Source organism: Prionailurus bengalensis, chromosome B1, assembly GCF_016509475.1.
Source record: "Prionailurus bengalensis isolate Pbe53 chromosome B1, Fcat_Pben_1.1_paternal_pri, whole genome shotgun sequence".
NCBI classification, from domain to species: domain Eukaryota; kingdom Metazoa; phylum Chordata; class Mammalia; order Carnivora; family Felidae; genus Prionailurus; species Prionailurus bengalensis.
In genome coordinates, this window is record NC_057344.1 from 50,551,106 (window position 1) to 50,566,722 (window position 15,617).

Sequence of the window (15,617 nt, forward strand, 5' to 3'; positions counted from 1 at the left end):
TGCTTCCGATTCTGTGTCTCCCTCTCTCTCTGCCCCTCCCCCGTTCATGCTCTGTCTCTCTCTGTCTCAAAAATAAATAAAAAACATTAAAAAAATTTAAAAAAAAAAAATAAAATTAATCAGAAGTATTTTTTTTTGTAATATTACATAACTCTGTTTTGGGTAACATTTTATTAGAAAGTTGATAGTTACACATTGTAAACTTTTAGAAAACATAAGGTGTAAAAAATAAAATATTTCCATTCATAAATAACACTGAAAATATTTGGGTACATTTAGTGTTTCTATCTATGTATCTCTCTATATATAATTTTTAACATAATTAGAATAACACATACATGATTTTGTAACCTGCTTTTTTTCCAACGTTTTTTCATGTCATTAAGAACTCTTTGAAAATGTGATTTTTTTTTAATGGCTTTCTTCTTCAGATAATTTATTTAACTATTATTACTTTATTAAACATTTAAATCTTCCCAATTTTGCCCTCCTAAATAGTACCAACAATGACCATGTTTGTACTTGCTTTTTGTCTTAAGAATAATGATACGTTTGGGGGCACCTGGGTGGCTCCGTCGGTTAAGCATCCGACTTCGGCCCAGATCATGATCTCACAGTTAGTTCATGGATTCAAGCCCCACATTGGGCTCTGTGCTGATGGCTCAGAGCCTGGAGCCTGCTTCGGATTCTGTGTCTACCTCTCTCTCTGCCCTCCCCGCTCACACTCTGTCTCTCTCTCCTTCAAAAATAAACGTTAAAAAAAAAAAAAAAGGAATAATGATATGTTTGGCTATATTACCACCACTTCCCTCCAGAAGGCTGAATTGATCCACATCACTAACAGTGGCCTTGAGCATATACTGCCCCTGTCACCAGAGCCTGCCTTCCATGCACACTGTAATCATCTTTTTGTGGAGGGAAAAATCAGCCTTGTTTTGCCTGTTCAGTAGGTGTGAAAGCAGGGTTTTATTTTTGTCTACTAAACTTCTCTGATTGCTAGTGAAGCTAAACATTGTACATGTTTATTATTCATGTTTGGTGTTTATTTTTTCCTTTAGCCATTTTTCTGTTGTGTATTACTTGTATATTAACTCTTTTTAGAATGAGATCATTAACCCTTTCTGCTATATATTTGCACTTGTTTGTAATTTATTTTTCATTCACATATAGGTAAATCTGTTGCTCTCTTCTTGTGCAGCTGCCTCCATCATTTGTTTCCTTGTTCAGATGCTTTCTTCTAGTATGTATGTATGTATGTATTTTGTTTATTTTGTTTTATTTATTTTATTTTACTTTATTTCATTTTATTTTATTTTATTTTTTAAATGATTTCACTTTTATATTTAACCCTAATATTATTGGGTCTGTAAATTGAGGATCTAGTTTGGCCTTATTTTCTAGATAGCTGATTTTCTCTTTCTTCTTCAATTTAAGATTCTTTCTTTCTTTCTTTCTTGGGGCGACTTGGGTGATTCTGTCAGTTAAGCGTTCGACTCTTGATTTTGGCTCAGGTCATGATCTCAGTTTCCTGAGTTCAAGCCCTACATCGGTCTCTGTGCTGACAGTGCTGAGTCTGCTTGGGATTCTCCCTGTCTCTCTGCCCTCCACTATTTGTGCTCTCTCTGTCTCTTTCAAAATAAATAAATGAACTTAAAAAAAAAAAAAAGATCCTTTCTTGCATATAAAGTTATTATATTTGTTGGTTCTGTTGATCTCGGTAATCCTTGAATCACAGTTTTGATTATTATAACTTTATAATTTCACAGTATTTGACAAGATAGGGCCCATTCATTATTATTTATTTTCAAAACATTCTTAGCCATTTACGTCTGTTTTTCCAGGTGAACACTGAAATCATATTGTTGACTCCTACCACTCCCATCGAGCAAAAGGAGAGAAGAAAACAATGTGTGTTTTAATTTGATTAAAATGCATTAAACTTTTAATTCATTTTGGAAGAAATGACATTGCCATATTATTCATTCTTTTTTTTTTAATGTTTATTTATTTTTGATAGAACACAATTGGGGGAAGGAGAAGAGAGAGAAGAGACACAAAATCTGAAGGACGCTCCAGGCTCTGAGCTGTCAGCACAGAGCCCAACATGGGGCTCAAACCCACAGACCATGAGATCATGACCTGAGCTGAAGTCGGTCGCCCAACCGACTGAGCCACCCAGGCACCCCTCATATTATTCATTCTTATCTATCAATGTGTTATATGCCTCTTCGTTTCTTATTATCTTTTTTATACCTCAACAAAGTGAGTAAAATATTTTTAGTTTTTTATGTGGTTTCTATATTTTTCTCGTCAGCTATTTTTATGTTTCTCATTTCTCTTGGTCTCTTAAATAGATGCTTTCTTCTGTTAGATTGTATCAAACTGATTATTACTGATACATTGGGAAGTTTTGATATTTTTGTCTATTTAGTGCCCAACCATCTAATTATTTCTGAGGCATTTTTAATTTATCCCTTGGCTTTCTTGGTATAGTATAATATGCCAATGATAATTTTGTGGCCCTTCTTCCCATTTTGTTTCTTAATTTTGTTTCATGTCTTATTCTATAAACTAGGACTTTCAGAAAAACATTAAATTGTAGCCAGAGAAAAAATTGGGCTCTCTTACATTGTTTCTGATTTAGTAGGGATGCTGCTAGCATTTTATCATTTTATTATTAATGTTTTCCTCATACTTTATTATGAAAAATTTTAAACATACGGCAGAGTTGAAAAGGTACATTTCACTATACTTGTTTATTATGTATCTCTTAGCAGATTTTTTAATTATCAGCAATCTTGGTTGTATTACAGAAGTAGTTATCAGTACTTCGTGTCCCAAGATTTTTCAAAATCAGCACTGCACTAATTGTTGCAGATAAAAGTGAATATGGCAGTCTCGTAGCCCTATTTATCAAGAAGTAGCCAATCTAAAAACTTTTAATAAAGCTTTGAAATGGGAGCTTATGAAAACTGTTCCATTGAAGGACAGTGTTAAGCATCAGAAGAAGGGTTGTAGTCTAACTTGGATTACAGAAAGAAACAGAATTGAAGCTTGAATGTTTCAGTATTTGACCAAACTTTCTAGAGAAGAGAAAGCTTTTGTTTAGCTGATAGACTACTTACTTACAAAAACAGCTGCTTATTCTAGTCTACAGTGAACTAAAGTCCATCAAACTGTGATAGTTGAATCACATTAGCCTTTAAGGCCATTCTTATACTGACTCTATTTCCCTGATGTATTAGTCTCCCAGGCAGACCTAACAAATTTCTGTAAACTGGATGGCTTAAAACAACAGATGTGTACTCTCACACAGTTCTAGAGGCCAGAATCTGAACTCAAGGTGCCAGCAGAGTTGGTTTCTCCTGGAGGCTCTGAGGGGGAAACACTTCCACACTTGTCTCTACCTCCTAGCAGTTGCCCACAGTTCTTGACTTGCACATGCATCCTCCCAGTGTCTGCTTCCCATTTCCACACTAGTCTTCCCTGTGTCTGTGTTCTCATTCTCTCCCAAGGACACTCTTGGTGGTTTTAGGGCCTAGTGTGAGGTCATCTCGAGCCTTACTATAATTACATCTGCAAAGATCCTATTAACAAATAAGATCACTTTCTTAGGTTCTAGGCCAACATGAATTTTTAGGTGACACTATTCAGCTCACTACACCCAGCAGTGTTCTTAGCAAGCAGTAGTAGAAAGAACATGAGCTCAGGAGAACAAAAGCTTGGCTCTGAAACTTGCCAGTTCTATAATTTTGGGAGAGCTTGTCATCTATAAGCTTGTCATTGTCTCCATTTCTCAAATGAGTATGTTGATCATTGCATAATCTTTCAAGGTCCCTAATTGTCCTGAAGTCTATATTAACTAGTGAAGAATCATATGCATAGCTAATTTCTAGCTCTACTCTTGTGTTTCTCTGGTCCCTGATTGTTTCTCAGGGGTACTTTAAGGTCTGATTAGTATCAGAGGGACTTTGACATCTTTGGATAAAATATAGAATATCACTATCCTGGTTTGTATGTGAATGTGAACTAAGGGGGTTCCTTAGGCCTTTATGGATCAACAAAAGATAGCTGCTACGCTTGGAGGTTTTCCCATTTCATCTCGGTCTTCAGTCTGTTGTTTAAAAACAAACGAAAATAAAATGTAGAATTTTTTTGTTGCCAAAGATCATGTAACACATAGATGATTCAAGTAGGAGATGGGACAGTTGGGTTCCAAAGTGCTTTAGTTTCATGTTATTCTCTTTCCTGTCTACTGCTCAGTAATTTTACTTAGTGGTGAAGAAATGCACACTGGGTTATAGATAGTGGGCAGTGTTTGAAGGTCCTGAAACCTTATTTTGAATTACTAAAATAGTGAGGTTTAAATATCTCTCCAGGAGACATAGTTCACATAAAGGCACGGGGGGGGGGGGGGGGGGGGGGGGGGGGGGGGGGGGGGGGGGGGGGGGGGTTCATTTACATGCCATTATCCCTTAAAGAGTTCTTCCCCATCTTTTCTATATGTTCACCAAGACACAAAAGGAGGAATTTTCTGGCTGCAATTTTTATAGACTTCAGTGTTATTGAAATGAAAGTGCTTCAAGGACATTTCCATTTGTTACTAGCTTATGGTTTCTCATTTCATGTAAATTATTTTGCCACTTTTCATTTTAATTCCTTGCTGTCATTGTCTGGCAAAATGATCATTTGATTTCTCTCTGTGAAGATATTCGCTGATTACTCAGCTGACGATGTCCTTTGTCTATAAAAGTGTAGTGCCTTAGGATTTTTTTTATTACTTTTTTATTACTACCTGTAGATTTCTGTTTACATTTCTTTCCCTTTTTTGTCTTGGAAAATGTCTAGGACTATAAAATATTCTTACTTGGGACAGAAGTATGTTTTGAACTCCAGAGTTCCAGTGTAGAAACAGATCTCTTTCAGAGTCTTAGAGACTTTAATATGACAAATTCTCCTATAATTTGTCCACTCGATAACAGTAGAAATATCTATTTCTTTGACATAATCTAAAGGTTAAAATGCTTGAAGGTAAATGATAAATAGCGTGGACTATTCCTAAGGCTATCTTTTTTGTGTATGGGGATAGAGGTTCCTAAGTGCAGGAGGTCTTGAGTTATTCCCATGTTGAAATGTCTCTTGAATCTCACCTTTCTTCTCTCTTTCCATGCCTGAGCCTACTGCAGACCCTCTCCTCAGCTATCGCCACGCTAACTGGCTTCTGTGTCGAGTATAACCAGAGATACTGCCCTACAAAAATAAATCTGACCATATAATACCCCTGTAAAAACCTTCATTCCCAGTTCGCTAAAAAGTTTACTGCAAACTCTGTCATATTAAAATCTGGACCCAGTGTTTTTTTTCAGTTTGATCCCCAACCACCCCACCTTAGGTACAATATATTCCAGCCACGTTCCTCCACATTCTCAGAACATTCTAAGCTCTTTCATAACTCCCTTTCTTTGTATATGTTGTTACCTCTGCCTTGTATAAATTCACTTTACCCACCCTCCCTACTCTTTTTTTAAGACCCTGCACAAATGCTCGTTCCTCTTTGTTCCTATATACTATATTTATACCACCAATATAGTACATTCTTTTTTTTTTTCTTAAGTTTACTTATTTATTTTGAAAGAGACCATGTATAAGCTAGAGAGGGAAAAAGAGAATCCCAAGCAGTTTCCACGTGTCAGCATGGAGCCCAATGCAGGGCTCAAACTTATGAACTGTGAGATCATGACCTAAGCCGAAATAAAGAGCCACCCAGGCACCCCAGTGTAGTCCATTCTATAATATTTTATATGTTTTATTACATACACACATCCCTGGTCTGATTATCTTTGCCACCATTTAGCCAATTGCCTGGGGTAAACGAGGACTTAACATTTTGGGGGGGGGGGGTGCCTAAATGATTATTTCCAAAATTAAAGTCATTAGGCCTATTTCCCAACCTCGTTGATAATCTATTTGTTTTATATATATGTCAGAAATAAACATTATACTAATATAACTTTATTCAACTATATCTTAGTCTAAATATATAATATGGTGAGATCTCAGTTGGCTTTCTCCTGAAAGATATTCTTGGTTTCATTAAAAGCCTTAACTGAAGGGGCGCCTGGGTTAAGCATTGGACTCTAGGTTTCTGCTCAGGTTGTGATCTCACGATTTATGAGTTTGAGGCCTCTGTCGGACTTCCCACTGACTGTACGGAGCCTGCATGGGATTCTCTCTCTCCCTTTCTTTCTGCCCCTTCTCTGAGCACTCACATACTCTCTTTCAAAATAAATAAACTTAAAAAAACTGAAAAAAAAAGTCTTAACTCAAACCACTATTCTCTGTTTTTATCTTTGTTCTTTCTTTCATTCATTTATTCCCTCATGTATTTATTTATTCAGCCATCTATTAATCAAACAGTTGCTTACTGAATTTCTGTTATGTGCCATGCAGATTCTTTGGGCTTAGATAGCTCCTCTTTTGAGTAACTGGATAGAAACTATAGTTAACCATCTTCTTTGATGCTTCCTTTTTTTCTGAGCAATTAACATGCCCTCTTTCAGAGAGCACATATGAAAAATATTAGGGCATTTTGACACTAAATTCAGATAAGTCAATAATGTGATGTGGTTGCAGAGTGACCACGTATTGTCTAAAGTGGGATACTTTGGGCAAGTGAGTTTGTTAATCATTCAAGGTAACAGCCCTATCTCAGGCAAACCCAGATCTCCCTGTAAATAACTCCTATAGTCTAATCAGATTGCATTACCAGTTGTCTTGTTTTCCAAGCACATTTCAGGGTTTTATGCCTTTATATCTTTGTCTGTACTGTTAACTTTGACCTTTCCTCACCAATACCTGGAGTCTGTGCCTTCGTCAAAAGCTTGCCCAATTCAGTGAGCTTTCCCAGATCAGGGTTGGGAAATCTATTCTGAATTTATTTAGCACATCATTTATATTCTTAGGGGCTAGGTGTATTCTGGTTTGTCTGTTACTGTTTTGACTGTTGTTTTGACTCCTTCTACTATTTAACTTTTTTTTATATATTCCTCCTCAGCTGAACCACATGTTCTAAAGATGAGGGCTTATATTTGAACTTACGTTCACTCCTCAAGTACAGGGCCTTACTCACAGTCATGTAATACATTTTTGTTGGATATTTTATTTCCTGGCCTACCTTTGTCTTTCCTAAAACCACTTCCACTTTATGTTGGTATTGTGTATCTGTTCCCACTGCAAAAAAAAAATTTTAAGAGCTTTGCAATGAGTATTTTTAATTAGTACATCTTAAACTTGTATAATTACGATGGGGTATCTTAAACTACATTTTATCAGTTTAGATTATACTGTCTGTCTTGAATTCATATTTTTTAAACATTGAAATACTATAGAAAGGCAAAAGATGAAAGTGGTATTCCATAGTCTGGCATACACACTTCCAGCTGTAGTAGTACATTTTACTGAAAATTTATATTTTTAGTAGTCCTACATTTCTAATTATAAAAATAATAGGACCTTAACAGAGAAGAAATGACTAATTGTCAGGCTTAAAGATTTAAAACTATAGTGAGTTCTTACATTCTTTGATTTGGAAGAAGTTACTGACTTATTTTTACTCTGATCATCTTACTTTTATATAATTAGATCCTAAAAATACACAGTAAAAATGATTTTTAAGACTTTTTAACTCATTAAATCACATATGCCATGAATAACTGCAAATTCTAACTTAGCTTCCAAACATACTGTGGCTTTGTTCTACTAATCATTAGAATAGTAGTCACAATCCTAATATTTCCTAGCTGATCTAAATACACTTTCCAAACATAAATTGTTTATGGAGTATTAATCATTAAACTAGTGTTTAATTGTTCAGTGTTTTCCCAAAGTTCTTTTATTAAAAATTTATAAAAATAGCATATGTTCATTTCAGAAATTCAGCTGAGAAGTATATAAAACAATGTGAAAACCAATCTTAATTACCACTAGTATTTCCCTGTCTTCCATTCATCCCAGTATTCTTGCTCTTAAGAGATAATCATCTCTTTAATATGTATCTTTGAGACCCTCTTACAATACTTCTATAACTCTTGATTTTCACCAGTTCACTTACAGTGGTATTTATTTCTTTTGGAAACTCCTACACTGGGTTGAGGGTGACTTTACTTTGTTCATCATTATTGACTTGTCACTGCTGTCATCAGTGAGGAGGGCATATAAGGATGAATCAGACTTGTACCTCAAGTGGCTTTCAACATAGTCGGGGAGAGATGTATACAGTGATAACTATAATACCAGATGAAAAAATGTAAGAGAGGGACAGATGGAGTGCTGTGGGATTCATGGAGTGATATTTACCTTTGACTGGCCAAGAGCTAATACCTGACCCATATCCTGAAAGACAAGATTTGGGCTGGGGGGAGGCAAAAAGCAAATACACTGGCAGGAGAAGGGCACAGAGATACTAGGAGTTTACAAGGTTATTCCATTTTCCTAGACTGTAGTGTGCATATATAGTAGTAGCAGCAGATAAAGAAGCTAAGGTAGTTTGGGGTAGAGCTCTGAACACCTCTATAATAAATCTTTAAAAAGTTTTAACAGAATAGTGCCATGACTAGAGATGTGCACTAGGGAATCTTAAGTAGACATTATAGGGGTATAGAGTCAATCACTGGCTTTGCAGTAATTTAGAAGAAGAGTTGCCATAATGAGGTATAGTGGCCCTAGAGCTGCTACTGAAATAGAACCTGTAGGTCTGAACCATATTCCATCAAATCTGAGAAGGCGTTGATTGTAAGACACACCTTTATTTTGTGTACAGTGAGGGGAGACAAAAAAAAACACTGCCAGTTATTTTTAGACACCACTAATTATAACCTGATTTTAGAGATTATGATAATAAACATACATCATAAAATCAGCAAAATAGAGTAATTGCATATATATAGGGAAAAAGGTTGGGCGCGCAAGAAAGACAGGAGAGAGGGGTGCCTGGGTGGCTCAGTTGGTTAAGCGGCCGACTTCAGCTCAGGTCATGATCTCACGGTCCGTGAGTTCGAGCCCCACGTCGGGCTCTGTGCTGACCGCTCGGAGCCTGGAGCCTGTTTCGGATTCTGTGTCTCCCTCTCTCTGACCCTCCCCCGTTCATGCTGTGTCTCTCTCTCTCTCAAAAATAAATAAACGTTAAAAAAAAATTTTTTTTTAAAGACTGGAGAGAGCTGAGCAAATGAAAGAAAGGAGGAAGAGATCAAAGATACAAGTGGAAAAGGAGACCTTGAAGAAGAGAACACATCTTCCTCTACCATGAGATAAATAAATGAATGAGCAGTACTCCAAGAAGTTTAGAAATTGAAAAGCTAAAAAAATTAAGCAAACTTCATTAAATAACCTCTATCTTGGTAAAAGAGAGGCAAGGTCATCTGTAAAAAGAATGACAGTGGTGGGTTTGAGGGCTTGGGACTTAAGAGTGAAAAGGTTTCAGGTAAGTGGGGCCTGAAAGATGGAATATTAAAAACAGCAAAGACTGAATGAGTTCCCATCAGAAATGAGGGGCCCAGTTAAGGTTGAAAAGCACAGATTTATAAAGAAACCAACTGGCCCTATTTTATGACTTTGTCCAGGAACACTTGGTACCGTGAGAGAAGGATGGACGAAAACTTGTGGAAGGTGCTTTCTGCAGGGTAGGAGATTGGCTGGACAGGTATGGTGGAAGGACAGAAAAGCTAAATAATCTAAGTTTCTCCCAAGGGATATTATTGATTTGGCTCACCATGAAGTTCAGGCTAAGAAATGAAAGGTGAGGCCAGAAAAAGAATAGATAAACAGATTTTTTTAAGTTGGGTGGGGGGAGCATTTTTAAAGGGATTCAGGGGACACCTGGGTGGCTCAGTCAGTTGAACATCCAACTCTTGGTTTGTCCGACTCTCACAGTTTGTGACATCACTCCACCCACACCCCTGTATCAGGCTCCTCGATGGGCATGGAGCCTCTCTCCAATTCTCTCTCTCTCTCAAAATAAATAGATAAAAACTTTATTAAAAAAAGGATTTGAGGGACGCCTGGGTGGCTCAGTTGGTTAAGCATCTGACTTCAGCTCTGGTCATGATCTCACAGTCTGTGAGTTCGAGCCCTGTGTCGGGTCTGTGCTTACAGTTCAGAGCCTGGAGCCTGCTTCAGATCCTGTGTCTCCCTCTCTCTCTGCCCCTCTCCTGCTCATACTCTGTCTCTCTCTCTCTCTCTCTCTCTCTCTCAAAAATAAAATAAACATTTTTTAAAAAGGATTTGAGATTATTAAGAAGGTGAAAAAATTATTTTGAAGAGGAGGAGTAGGTAAGTAGAAAGTTGATTGGAGAATTTCAGAATTAAGATGATGGAGGTTGAATTCAGAAGATTGAATCTGGAAGATGTGCAATCTTTCTAAAACACAGATCGGAGTATGTCTCTATGTGACTTGGAAACCTGTATTTCAAGATGATGTCTGTACTACTGACAAGAACAAATAAGGCTCATCACAAGCTGACCCCATCCTACTTTTCCAGGCTAATATCTCCTCATTCCTGTGAACCCCATAGTCCAACCACTCTGAATTCTCTGTGGTCACAATCCTCAACGCTTTTATCTACCTTTTGCTTGTACACATGCTGTTCCCCTTGCATTAAATACCCTTCCTCCTCTTCTTTGCCTTGCAAAACTCCTGCCCATCTTCAAGACCTAACTCAAGACCACACTTCCTCTGCCACATCCTTCTGGGTGCCCACACACCACACTGAGCACACTTTCATCTGTGCACCAGGAGTACTCCCTTCAGACAGCCTATGGAATTTGGCCACAAGTATATTGATTTCCATGTCTTCCTCCAGTAGATTGTAAACTCCTTGAAGTCATAAACTATCTAATTCTCTTTACCCACAGTGCAAACATACAGTGTTAGGTACTTAATAACTGCTTTTGTTGTCTTCGTTGAATTTTAAATGAAGAAGCTAATCCAGTGCTTCTCAAAACACTAATGTGCACTTGAATCACCTGGAGATCTTGTTAAAATTCAGATTCTGATTCAGTCTGAGGTGGGGTCTGGGATTCTACCTTTCTAACAAGCTCCCAGTTGATGCCGGTGCTGCCGGCTCCTGAAACTAATTCAGAGTGTTTTCGCACAAGTGGAGTAAAGGTAAAGGTCCGGTGAGAGTGTGGGAGTGGGGCAGTTACGGTGACAGTCACTTGGTATGAGCACTAGAAAATCATGTAGGATGAGATGCTTAAATCACAGAATCAAGCAGACCGCTGTGGAAGATGGTTGACAGGACTGGTATGATCTAGTTCTAGGACTTCCTGTTTTCAAAAAGGAAAGGCTTTCCAGTCCTGGCAGGTGTGTCGGGACCACAGCAAAGGATGCACTCCATGGAGACGGCGGGGATGGGAGGTGGGATCAGAAGTCGGGTTTGGGGGCTCACAAGAAGGGTCTGCGGCCTCCCGTGTTTATTCCTGGTGAATGGCACATCTACCAGAGGGGGACGGAATGGAAAAGCTGCATTGTAAGAGAAGGGAGGCCCCTGAAGAGAGGGGAGGTTTAGCACCTTGACAAGGGATTATTTCCTGATCATAAGTTGATGGATTCCAAGTATGAAGATCTTCTTTCTTAAAATCATAGGTGACAACAGAAGTAGCATTTAGTAAGCATTCTCTTCCCACATAGAGTCTCACAGGTCTGATAATGCTAAAGAGAAGTTCAGTAAACTTAATTTCTTTTAAGTACTTCGTACAGAAGTAATATGTGCTTTTGTAACATATGAAAAAAGACAAAAATATTTAAATCTTCTCCACCAGTCCCCTTCCCCCACAATGAAGTAATTGATTTTTACAGCTTGATGTGTACTCTTCTAAGCATTTATCCATGCAAATTTATGTACACATAGACAGGATTTTTTCAAATTCCATAATGGCATTTTCCATGCATACTATTCTGCAGATTGTTTTTCTCACTTAGGAATGTTGTAAACATCCCTCCAGGTCAGTGGATAGAGCTCTTATATTTTCCTAGTCATTTTTAAATAGCTGTGTATAAATATAGATGTCCTGTAATTTGTTCTGCACAATTTGGTAATTTAAAATTTTTGCTACTACAACCAATATGACACACACAAAAAGGTCCTACTGTTACCAGCACCTCCGTAACACAACTCTATGATTTCAGCCAACTGTATGTATACAGGCAACTTTTATATCAAGGACATCTTTCAATGAGGCAAAGCAGTAGCTAGGCCTGCACTAATATAGTAGCCACTAGTCACATTTAGCAATTTAAATTTAAATTTGCTAAAATTAAATCAAATTAAAAATTCTCTTCCTCAGTCACATCAGCCTCCTTTCAGCTGCTCAGCGGCCACATGTGAGTAGTGGCTACCCTATTGGATAGTAAAGAACAGACCATTTCCATCCTCACAGAAAGCTCCATTGGACAGCCTGGACTAGACGCTGTAATGCCACATCATAAAGAAGAACGTGATTTTTCAGTGGGTTAGCATTTTAATGAGAGCACGTTTCTTAAAGTACAAACTTTGTGTCTTAATTGGTTGCCCCTGCAGTTACTTCAATGAGAATCAATACCCAGATGAAGCCAAGAGAGAAGAAATTGCAAATGCTTGCAATGCAGTTATACAGAAGCCAGGTAAGGCGGCAGCTGCCACTTAACTCAGCGGTGGAGCTCTCGGCCTCACGTCATCATCTGGGACAAGAATCTTCTTTTACTCATTGCAACTGAGTGCCCTAGGTTCCATTCCCACCACCCTCCTGTGCAGTCACTGCCCTGTCCTGTTCGGATGGTACTTCTCGGGGATGTAGTTATGGTGGTCCAGATCAGGTGTTCATATGGAAGGTTGCAAGAGAGTATCCCTGCTTAAGATAGGAGGCCTGGAAATGATAAAGATTATATAGATGTCTTTAAAAATAGAGCATAACTATATCAATTCCAAAATAATTTTAAAGTTTGGAATATTTAAGCAAGTCTTGTAAATAAGTGAAAAGATGTATGTATGTATGTATGTATGTATGTATTTTGCAAGTGTTATATAATTCTGTATTCCTGTTTGAAGAATGAATTCTTATTAAAATTGGCTTGTTAATCTTTCCCGCATTGGGATGAGTTCTGCATCGTTAGGAAAAACTTAGGGTAGTTCCATTCTAAAGTCCTGTTGTTCCCGTGCAAGTCAACAGAGACACTTAAAGATACAAGACTTTTTTTCCATGTGTTAAAATGTTATTCCACATTTTATGGTTTTTGTTACCAGAAACTGTTCTCAGTTAAGATGATCAATTGATCTTCATTTGGCCAGTTAATTTGAATGGCCTAAAGGCTATAGATACAAAAGTGTCAATATTTTATCATAATTAAACTGTAATTTATTCTCCCTTACCCGGAAGCCTGACTTCTAGCAATCTAGACCCTACAGACACATCTCCAGTGACACCTATACCCTAACCTCACACCAGCCACAGTCCCACCCCAGAAGCTGTGCAGGAACTCAGAGCCTTCCTGGAAAACACTTCACCCTGTGTCATCAACACCTTAACCTTTTTTCTGGCTTCTCCACCCACTGTGGATTAAAAGCTTAGTAGACAGAAAAGGACAGGGGAGGAGGAAAAGGTACAGGTGGACCCTTGTTTGCAGGCATGGTGTTAATCTGTAAGAATTCACATTTGACAGCAAAGAAGGTAATAAATTTAAAATGCAACCTGAATTGTGCTATGTGTTCTAGTATAGTTATAATAATGGATGGTCAGAGTCAAGAAAACATGGACAATAATTATTCTTCTGTCTTAAGACAGCAGGAAACTAGTTTTATATAAGGCTTTAAAGATTTAAGTAAACTTCAACTACCTGGAAACTTGATGAAGAGTAACACACTCATCTAGAATGATGCTAATTGAATGAAGCCTCCATGTACTATCATCTGACCTTTGAACCCTAGAGTTGAATTTGTGGAATTTATTAATTTTGTATTTAGTATTGAAATTTCTTTAGTATTGTGTGGTTTTCTGAAATATTTTGTTATTAGTTGCTATTTCTGTATTTAGTGTTTATTCATTCAGTAATAATTTAAGTGCATACATACTACTAAAAAAAAAAAAAATCCCCCGTATCTGTTGTTCTGGCAATAAATGCAATCAAAAGAACTTTTCAAAAAGAAAAGTATTATTCCTTAAAACTAGTCTCAGATGCAGACTATCTGAATTTTATTGCATGCATTCACAGGCAAAAAACTGTCAGATCTGGAACGAGTTACCTCCCTGAAAGTATATAATTGGTTTGCTAACAGACGGAAGGAGATCAAGAGGAGAGCCAATATTGGTAATGTATCAGAGAGGCTGCTTTCTTTTTTGAAGCAGTCCTAGACATCAGTTTTTGGTTTTTGGTTTTTGGCTTTTTTTGAAAGTACCTTCAGTTTAGAACTGCAGGTCTTAACAGTCCTTACTTTTAAGCCTAACAAGAATTGTCCTTATGTTTTTCTTTGTGTTTTTAAGAATTAGAATTTCTTGCAGTATTTGTATTATACTAATAATGGCATTGTTCTTAATGTTTTAGAATCTAGAATTAGACATGGCCCCTGACCAATTACTCCTGTGCCTCATAGTAAAGATGCTTGTTAAGGTCTTGAGAGAGGGAGTGAGACCCTGAGCTTCTTTGTTGTTACTGGGCTGTGACTTAGGTATTAAGAAACATATGATTAATAGAACTGGAATGAAAGAGTCTTAATAGGGAACATAGCAAAACACAGATTTTTTATTTTATTTATTTATTTATTTACTTACTTACTTACTTACTTACTTATTTTCAATATATGAAATTTATTGTCAAATTGGTTTCCATACAACACCCAGTGCTCATCCCAAAAGGTACCCTCCTTAATACCCATCACCCACCCTCCCCTCCCTCCCACCCCCCATCAACCCTCAGCTTGTTCTCAGTTTTTTAAGAGTCTCTTATGCTTTGGCTCTCTCCCACTCTAACCTCTTTTTTTTTTTTTTTTTCCTTCCCCTCCCCCATGGGTTTCTGTTAAGCAAAACACAGATTTTTAAGAAGAGCATTTCAGAAACATGAATTAATGGGATTGGGGTGGGGGGTTGGTTTTGAGCTTCTAAAATTGTGTTTCAATTCTAAACTTACTCCCCATCAATACAATTCTCAAACACTTTACAGAACCCCAAGACAGGAGGGCTGTTTAATTAGTTGGTAAGTATTTATGAAGCACCTAACAGTCAACCACTCAGATGTGGCATGTGAGGCAGCAGGGGCTCCAGAATGACCACTGTGTTCCTCTCCTGGCCTATGTGCAGCTGAATTCTACCTGTCTGCAATTTAAAAGAACCAAAACGTAGAGGAATCTAGGTTCTTGTTTAATTACATTCTGATTTCCTCAGCACAAAGATTAATTCAGTGTTTTGGCTGTTACAATAATGTAACAGATAATTTAGGGATCTATTTGCTTTTTTCGAAGAAGCAGCAATCCTGGAGAGTCATGGGATAGATGTACAGAGTCCAGGAGGCCATTCCAACAGTGATGATGTTGACGGAAATGACTACTCAGAGCAGGTGAGCAGCTGAGCAGAGGTTCTTGGTTACAGAGTGG

At 37.6% G+C, this 15,617-nt stretch overlaps 1 protein-coding gene across 9 annotated transcripts in view; it reads left to right on the forward strand.

Moving 5' to 3' along the window:
• The window catches only part of HMBOX1 (homeobox containing 1), a 197,369-nt gene that overhangs the window by 165,663 nt on the left and 16,089 nt on the right, over positions 1–15,617 (forward strand). For 4 of the 9 annotated variants that reach the window (XM_043565063.1, XM_043565055.1, XM_043565064.1 and 1 more), the window contains exons 7-9: positions 12,576–12,658; positions 14,243–14,338; positions 15,489–15,580. In XM_043565063.1, coding sequence (XP_043420998.1) covers positions 12,576–12,658; positions 14,243–14,338; positions 15,489–15,580 — 271 coding nt within the window. Of the gene's footprint in view, positions 1–12,575; positions 12,659–14,242; positions 14,339–15,485; positions 15,581–15,617 lie in introns of all 9 variants that reach the window. The other 5 variants (XM_043565065.1, XM_043565040.1, XM_043565062.1 and 2 more) reach the window with 2 other exon arrangements.